This window comes from Atta cephalotes (genome assembly GCF_000143395.1).
Source record: "Atta cephalotes unplaced genomic scaffold scaffold00054, whole genome shotgun sequence".
NCBI lineage: Eukaryota > Metazoa > Arthropoda > Insecta > Hymenoptera > Formicidae > Atta > Atta cephalotes.
Genome location: NW_012130118.1, coordinates 827720 through 836466, shown reverse-complemented (window position 1 = coordinate 836466; position 8747 = coordinate 827720). Strand labels below are relative to the sequence as shown.

The following is an 8747-nucleotide window of genomic DNA, read 5'->3' as shown; positions in this document are numbered from 1 at the left end:
ACAAAAATATCCGTTTTTGTATCCCTTTTTCTTTCTCAGGATAAGGGTTAAGGAAATAACGGCCAAGCAAGTACGTCAAGATACCGTTACGCACAGCATTTCTCGGGGGTGGGAGGAGGCCGTAAATAAGAATGTCACGCGTATAAGTCCACGAGAAGGTGTGTCTTGTGAAAGACCGTGCGATGCGAGTGGTTCCGTTGATTTATAAATCTGCACGTTGTTTTCACAAAATCAGAAGTAATCGCCTCTAAGCACGTGACTCATCTTGGCAGGTCTTCTTCTTTGAAGAAATGTTAATTTTCTCACTAGAGAAGACTAGTTAGATCAGTAAGTAATCGGTCAAACTGCCATCGCAATAACGATGTTTTGTGAGTCCAAGTAGATATAGCTGTATCGTTCCTCTTAAATCAATATTATGTCGTGAAAGCATTATGTGTTCTGTTAGCTTTTTGGAGTAGAGTTTCTAAAAATTAAAAATTGAGCCAATCTTGAAAAGGAACTCAATTTTTAATCTTTAAGAGTGAGATTTACTCTAAAAGTTTTAGAGAGTGAGAGAGCGGAATACACTTAAAATTTTGAAAGATCTATGCACTATTTTTACGCACAGCAGCATTTTTACGCTGATCCCTCATTCTCGTGTGAAAATTATTCGATGGAAATTATCGAGTTTAATGTGATATAAACGCCGTAACCAGTTGTGAAATATGTATCCGGTGACACTTTTCATTATACAAAATGTAAGGCGGTCACAACTAGGAGAGTGTCAACTGCATTGCTACTACCTCCGTTAAACAGGTAGCTGTTAGTATATTTATTTTTCACGGCGCAGATCTCCCTAGTTCAGTGCCTATATATTGAGTAAGTAATTGATATCCAGTAGATTAGTTACTCATTGAGTAAATCGAGTATGTATAGTTTGATTACATATTTGCGATCACGTGACGTGCAAAGTATAGTATCGTTCGAAGTAAGAATTTTTCCATGTGAAGAAAACTCTTTTTCTGCTGAAAGCATGCTGTTGTCGAAATTCGAGCTCCACTTGGCGATTCGTTAAGACACCGCGTTGCCTAATTAAATTATGTGTGGAAAGTTAAAGATTTTTTTATGTTGAATATTTCAAGAGAATATTAGTTTAATACACAAAAAAAATCTATGAATGTTCTTGCGCATATTTTTTTCTGCTCTCTTGAAATATTTTTTTAACTATTTTCAATTTGTTTCAAAAATTATTCTCTCTTATGATACTAAAATATTAGATCGTGGAATGCTGGAAGGGATGAATCTGACATGTGATAAACGCGTGTTTGCAAAAATAAAAATAAAAATTTATCAAAATACGTCTAAATAGTAAAAAGATAAATATTAAGTTTTGCATTTCGGAAGAAAAATAAAAATCTTTTTGACGATTCTTAGTTCCGTACATTTATTTTTGTTATAATGACACATGTTTGTAAATACGTAGAAAAATATGCTACACATCTTTTTTCACATAATTTATCATCAAGTACTTAAAATCGGCTGGCAACATCTCGCCGCGCATTACTCGGCGCAAGAGCACAGAGAGGATGAGCCCCCCCCCCCCCAGTAAATTTTTAGCAAATCCTAGTCAACGCTCCTTTTCCATTTTTTCTAGAATCTAACAAAGGACAAGTGTCACTGCCATCGTTGTTACGCGTTGCCGCTGTATCCAGGCTGTTACGTTTATAGTTATACTATTTATTAGTTGTGTTTACGTGTACGTTTGTTGGAAGTTTGTTGTATGCTATAGCTAGGACTGCGGAGAGACGTGCAAGTTTCACGGATGAGCTTTCTTGGCTAGATGCTACCGCTTCCAGGTGCTACACAATCATGCTACTATTTTTACGGGTGTTGTCACTCAAGGCCGTGGCACACAGCAAACAGTAAAACGTAAACAGTAAAGAAATTAATATGTTGGATTTGCTTATTATAACCTTACAGTCTCTACTGTGATGTTGGCCAATTCGCCTACTGCTTACATTTGACTGTTTAAGTTTTTTGTGCCATAGTCCTTATTCTCGTTTTTTCATTCGTCTTATTAAAAGAATTAGCACACTATAATAGAACCAATTAAGCGAATAATATGCCTGTTTCTAACATAATGTATAGTTTAATTTTAACTTTGATTCAACTAATTCTTTATTTTTTTCTAATTCTAAAAATTAAAGAAAATGAAGAGTAAGTGGAAAACTGAGATTAATTTACGTTGATATAAATTGGCATAAAACACGACTCACCGTGAAACTCATCGCGAAAGATCAGCCATGTCCTAGATATTACATGTTATATTGATGATGCGCTTCGAGCCATGTGTCTCGAGATTTTTCGATGCATAATCGCGTAACGTATGGGTGTATGTATCACCAACGCATCGTGCCGAAGAAATTTCTCTCTGTGCGACACGATATATTCTATTCTATCGTATGCATTTTCTCGGCGTGCCGCACGCAACGCGTTCCGCCCGAATTGTTCTATTTCCTGTTATCGTGTGTACATTAATACCGCTATTATAGTTGTCGCTAGCTACTTAGATTATTATTGTTATTATGATTATATAATTATTATTATTTTATTACGATTATATTCTGATTGATGACGTTATCGCTATTGTTCGCTATCGACAATATTGTCGTCATTGCGATAGCAACCGTAATTATTTTTAGTACAATTATTAAATTACTTAATAATATATAATAGCAATTCGCTACATTATGGGTGAGCGTTCGTTATTCGCATCCAACGCGACGATTGTCGTCATATATAAAACGCGCAGTGATATTATATTATATTTTTTATTACAGTCTTTTATGTATATATAATATTGTGTTTTATATATATAAAACATTATATACGTTACGCGCGTATCATGCAACGAAGCGGCAATTAACACTAAGGATCTCAGATTTATTGCTTTATTCGTCTTCTGTGAAGGAGAAGTGAAGAGTTAGATTTGAAGCAATAGGCGTTGTTCCGAACAGCGGACCGTGTAAATTAGAGAGAGGAGAGTGTCGCTAGTGAAACATTTAATAAAGCTGCGATTTTATAAAGTATCAAGTGGATGCTTGGAAATTATTATAAATTTCATATATCATCTAACACAAGTTTATTTTATGTTATATCCTTTATGTGTGTTAACTTACAGAAATCTATATACATTTAATTCGTCTTTTTACATATCTACGATCCAAATGCTAGCTCGTGTATATTTATTTTTAATACTTATAGTTTTAAAAATGAGCAGAAAAGGAAAAAAAGATCCGTTTTATTAGTTTTAAACATATGTTGCTTAAAATGGTAATTACATTTTATTACCTTGGAAAAAAAGTTTGTTTATACAGGATGATATCCAGATCAGCCAGAGGAGCCGATATGTACGTACTGTTTAACGTAAAATAAGATTGGAATATATAATGCTTGTTGCTCTTATGATACAGTAACACTATGGAAAAAGAGGCAATCATGTAAATCGGACAATTGAGCGTACTTCTAAATTACGTCACTTTATTTTACGATCTTCCATCTTTGTTCATCTATATCTTCTCTATTTTATCTTCTCAGAATTCGTATTGCGAAACGAAAATGAAGATCTTAGCGATGGCACTTCCGACGAACGTAGCTTCTTGGTAGATCTCCATTGTGAGATCCAACTCGATCTCCTGCGGTCCAGGAATCGTGCGTGTCAACACCAGGACCGCTTGTGACGGCGCCGGTCTCTTCAGAACAAAGCAGGACTCCGTGGCACGTTCGACACCCGGTGGTGCGCGCACGTCTACCAATGCCATGGTGAAATGTACCGTCGATTCAGACTGATAACTTCCTCTCATAGTGAACAGCTCCAATTGACCAGTAGACGGCATGGGCAGCATGCTCACGAAGGTAATGAAGTTGTAGGAATAATGCGAGGGCGACCGAAGACAAGCCAGGTCGTCCATGCGGCAAAATCTCGAGGAGCGTACACAGCGACTAAAATTGCGAATGGGAAAGGAAAATGTTAAAAAGAGACCGATTTTGGCCTAAAAAGGTGTAAGTAGAAGGAACAGTGTTCTTTTTTTTTACAGATTTTGATCTTCTAGATACAAAAAAACGATTAAAAAGTTTGTAGCGTTTGGGAAATATTTTAAAAGATAAGCACGAATGATGTATTTATCAAAATTCAATATTCTTGTTTAATTTTTGAGCTGTTTCCCAAACTTTTAGTATTGTATCCGGGAGGTCCAAATCTACAAATATCGGTCCCTTTTTAATATTCTTCTTTACGGATTTATCATCAAGTCGATTAAATAATAATTACTTATTGTATATTCAAAATTAAAATTCAAACGCATATATCACAAATGTGACATATGTCGAGAATTGAAGTTAGAGAAAACTTATGCATATCTATTATCTCAAGTCAAATCATTTACTTTTTTCTCATGGGGTCCCGATGGTACCCCGAGGGACAGTTTATCCGATTACATCGGAAACTTCCACGCGTATTCTGGCACATTTCTTCCGCATTCCTGCATACTTGACCTGCCTCACACTCGTCGATGTCTGTGAACACACGTAGAAAACAATTAAGTATCGTTACAGTATGTAACGATATCGTGACCGCTAACAATGCCGTGATTGCGCGAGATCGAGGAGATTACAGAAACATTCGTGCGCATCGGTGACCCAAGCTGATGCTCCAGTTTGCCGGCAAACGGGTCAAGTACAAATTGCATTGCTGTTTTAACTGTGAGATAAGTAGGTGGAATGCTCACGAAGCTACGACCACTCACGTAAACGAGCTCTCACTTTTCATCCCATTGATTCGTACGATCGCATTGCTTCACAAATGTATAATGTCAGTCTTTGAATCATAATTACTCTTTTTTTCTTGACATAAAATATCTCCATTTGAATTATATAATTGAATTATTCAGTATCTTCATTTAATTATTTTTTCGTACAATTGTTTTTCTGTATACGTAGAAATCTAAAAATCATCACCTTGACACGTTCGAGCATCGTTACCAAGCCTATATCCTTCAGGACATTTGCACGCATAGCTTCCCGGCGTATTCTCGCAGATGCCGATGCAGAGATGGTTATCCTTGAACTCCGTACACTCGTCAATGTCGCTGCAAGAACGATTGTCGGCATTTAGTCTGAATCCAGCTTGGCATCCACATCGATAACTGCCCCACACGTTGAAGCACGTATGTTGACAGAGTCCTGGTGTTCGCTGACACTCGTCGATATCCTGGAAACAATCGCGATTAAATTTCGAGACAAGACTACTTCAGAGTATTAATTGTTATAATCTATTCGGAATTGTATGATGTGACTCACTTGACAAGTACCGGATGCTTCTCCAATATTTTCGAAACCTTCCCCACATAGACATCTATAGGAGCCAACGGTGTTCTCGCAGCGGCTGTTCGGTCCGCAAATACCAATAGCGTAACTACATTCGTCGATGTCAACGCAATCGTTATTGGGACCAAGTGCATGACCAGGCGGACAGATGCAATGATATCCGCCTCGTCGATTCTCACAGATTTGGCCCTTGCCGCACTCGTGCGTTCCCTCCCGACATTCGTCTACATCGATGCAATACTGTCCGGTCACCGGATCCAGAGTGAAACCAGGTCCGCAGAGCAATCTGGATCCGCATCTATAAAATATAAAATTTCCCCTCGTCTAATCTGTATCTTTCTTTTATCTATATACGAAAAGAATAGTTTTACTGAAGTATCTAAAAGTTTAGCTAGATACAGATTTAAACATTTTGTTAGACCAAATAATTATATTAGACCTTCAAGTTGGTTGCTAGAAAATCAAATCAATTTTTGCGGCATTGTTTGGACGTCCTACATAATTATTTTAATGATGATTTTCCAACATAATTATTTTCAGATAGATCTGTATCTAGCTAAATTTTTGGATGCTTGAGCAAGATTACTCTCTTTCCGTGTATTAACAATTTTATGCGAACCTATAAGATCCTAAAGTGTTGATACACATTTTCATGGCGCAGAGATTTGGCATTCTTTGGCACTCATCTATATCCATGCATTTGCCGCCAGAACCGAGCTCGAAACCAAGCGGGCAGTTTGTTAAAGAACCAGTTATCGGAGTCAACGACGTCGGTGTCGTCGTCGTAATCGTCGTGATTCTCGCCGTCGTCATTGGCGACGTACGCGATTGCGGAGTCGGTATACGCGATGTGCGATCGCAGCGATACGAACCCAGGGTGTTTCTACACTGGTATCCAGACCCGCAGTCGTGGGTGCCCAGGACACACTCGTCGTCGTCTTCGCAGATCTCCGTCGCGGCATTAAGAGTGTAGCCAGTACCGCAAGGCAAAAATCGCGTACACGTATAGCTGCCGATTGTGTTGTCACATCTCTGCGTCGGCAGACAGTCATTCTCCTTCAATGGAAAATATTAAAATCGAGAAGTTCCGCATTGAGACAACGTAGACTTTACATGCTTAGATTGTGCTTTCCGATTAGGCTGTCCGATTTACGCCCACAAAAAAGCTGAGCATCATTCTTTTTGTTTTTGATAAAGAATGACAAGAATGAAATGATTCCAAGAGCGTTGTGAGCATAAGTCGGATTGCAATTTTAGGATGCTTTCCAGCAAGGACACAATCAGACCCAGTGTAACACAGTGAATCATTACATCCTTGTTATATCTACGTTAAATAAGGATGAAACGATTCACTATATTACACAGTGTCTGACTGTGTCTCTGTCTTTGCTGAAAAGCACCCTTAATCTTCATCAACTCGATGTACGAGATATCACAATATTTTTATATCTTTTTTTTTTAAATTAACGCCATAAATGTCAGATCGCGCGTGATAAGCATTACGCGAATGTCGAAGAGTCCCGTCATCCTTGTTATACCTGTAACTGACACTCGTTGATATCGACGCAGGCTTGTGTGAGATTATCACGCCTAAAACCGGTCTTACAGGTGCACGTATAGCTGCCTACGGTATTGACGCACTCCTCGTTGCTGCTGCAAGCATCCTCCAACTCTCTGCATTCGTTAACGTCGACGCAGCCGCGATTCCTCACGAATCTGGTGCCGCGTATACACTTCTCATTCATTGGAGCCGGCAACGGTGTCGTAGTCGGTTTTCTAGTCATTGGAACAGGCGGCATCGAACAACTGTAACCACCTGGTTGATTGTAGCAGAGCTTGTCCCCGCATGTGTCTAACTTTTCGGCACATTCGTCAATGTCTATAATTTCAAACAAAGTATTTTGCATGACAAAACTCATAAATATTTTTTCCTCTGAATTAAAATAGTTGGTTTTTTTTTTAAATTAAAGCATTAAGACAATTATATGATCAAAGTAGAAAAGCATTATTATTTTCTTGCAAAACATACCCTGACATTTAAGCTTCCAAAATTGTACCTCTATTAAAAGCATTGTTGAAAGCAACTGGAATAATGTAGGACGACATATAAAACACGAACATATTTCGATGCAATAAAAATTGTGTATCAATTTGCGATGCAAACAATCGTAAATGACATTTATGATTAATCGTGCGTGTCGAAAGGCAATAGGAATAATAATATATAATTTACCCGTACATTCGCGAAGAACTTATCGAACATGAGTCAATAATTCAATCTAAGCTTGATAAGTTCTATATCGTTTTGACGAGTTCTGAAAATACGAAAAATATCTGAAATAATTGTTAATACAATAATAGTTTATGGTATACACTAAAAAGAATAGAACAGTTTAGTTTGTGCTGTAAATTAAAAGAATAGAATTAGATGTAATTTGAAAAAAATAGAAAAGAATATATAAAACAGCCAAAAATACAAATATCTAACATTCTACAATTTATAAAAGCAATTAATTAATTTTTAAGATAAAACTACAAAAATTACACTAATTTACAATAAAAAAATTACTGCAAATCGGATTAGGTATTTCTTATAGATTTTTTTAATGCTGAAAACGATGCTATAATCCAAAAAATTGCAGCACGTCAGGTTTCCAAAAAATTGAGTTTTAAAATAATGACTTTTCAAAATAATGATTTTTTTAATAATTTGATGATGATATTTGACATACTTTTGAAAAGAAGATTAACATGATCTTGAAATTCCGATTAATAGTCATGAATATATTGTTGTCCCTATAAAATAATGAATTTTCTTTTTATCTCAATATCTTATTTCAGTCGTTATGAAGGATTTAAATACAAAATCTTTTTTAGACAAGTTTTGTATTTGGATTCTTCATAACAATATTGAAATTTAAAAAGATATGTTTTAAGGAATAAACAATACATTCATGACTTCTGATGAAGAATTTCAAGAACGTTAACTCTTTTTACAACAAAAAAAATGTCAAATAACGCAAAAAAAAAACCATTTTTTGCATATTAATTATTTCAGAAACCTAACGTGTTAGTAAAATTTAACTTGTTACATTATTTTAAGCATCCAAAAAATCTATAAATACCTTTTCTAATTCAAAATAATTGAAAAAAGCATTCTTTTGTAAAACTAGTTTTATAAACTAGTGTTATACGTACCTGTACACCTGCGTAAACTAGGGTGATACCGATAGCCGGAAGGACAAGCTGGTCGTTGACGTTGACGAGGAGGAGGCGGTCTCTCGCATCTACAAGATGTATATATATATATATATATATATATATATATATATATATATATATATATATATATATATTATATATATATATATATACTATATATA

The 8747-nt window shown here is 36.1% G+C and overlaps 1 protein-coding gene across 1 annotated transcript in view; it reads right to left on the bottom strand.

Moving 5' to 3' along the window:
- Positions 1-3572: 3572 nt before the first annotated feature.
- Positions 3573-8747, bottom strand: part of LOC105623174 (fibrillin-1) — a 14875-nt gene continuing 9700 nt past the window's right edge. The window contains 7 exon segments of the mRNA XM_012204574.1: positions 3573-3981; positions 4425-4554; positions 4996-5248; positions 5338-5662; positions 5984-6420; positions 6903-7243; positions 8563-8651. Of these exon segments, the coding sequence (XP_012059964.1) occupies positions 3573-3981; positions 4425-4554; positions 4996-5248; positions 5338-5662; positions 5984-6420; positions 6903-7243; positions 8563-8651 (1984 nt within the window).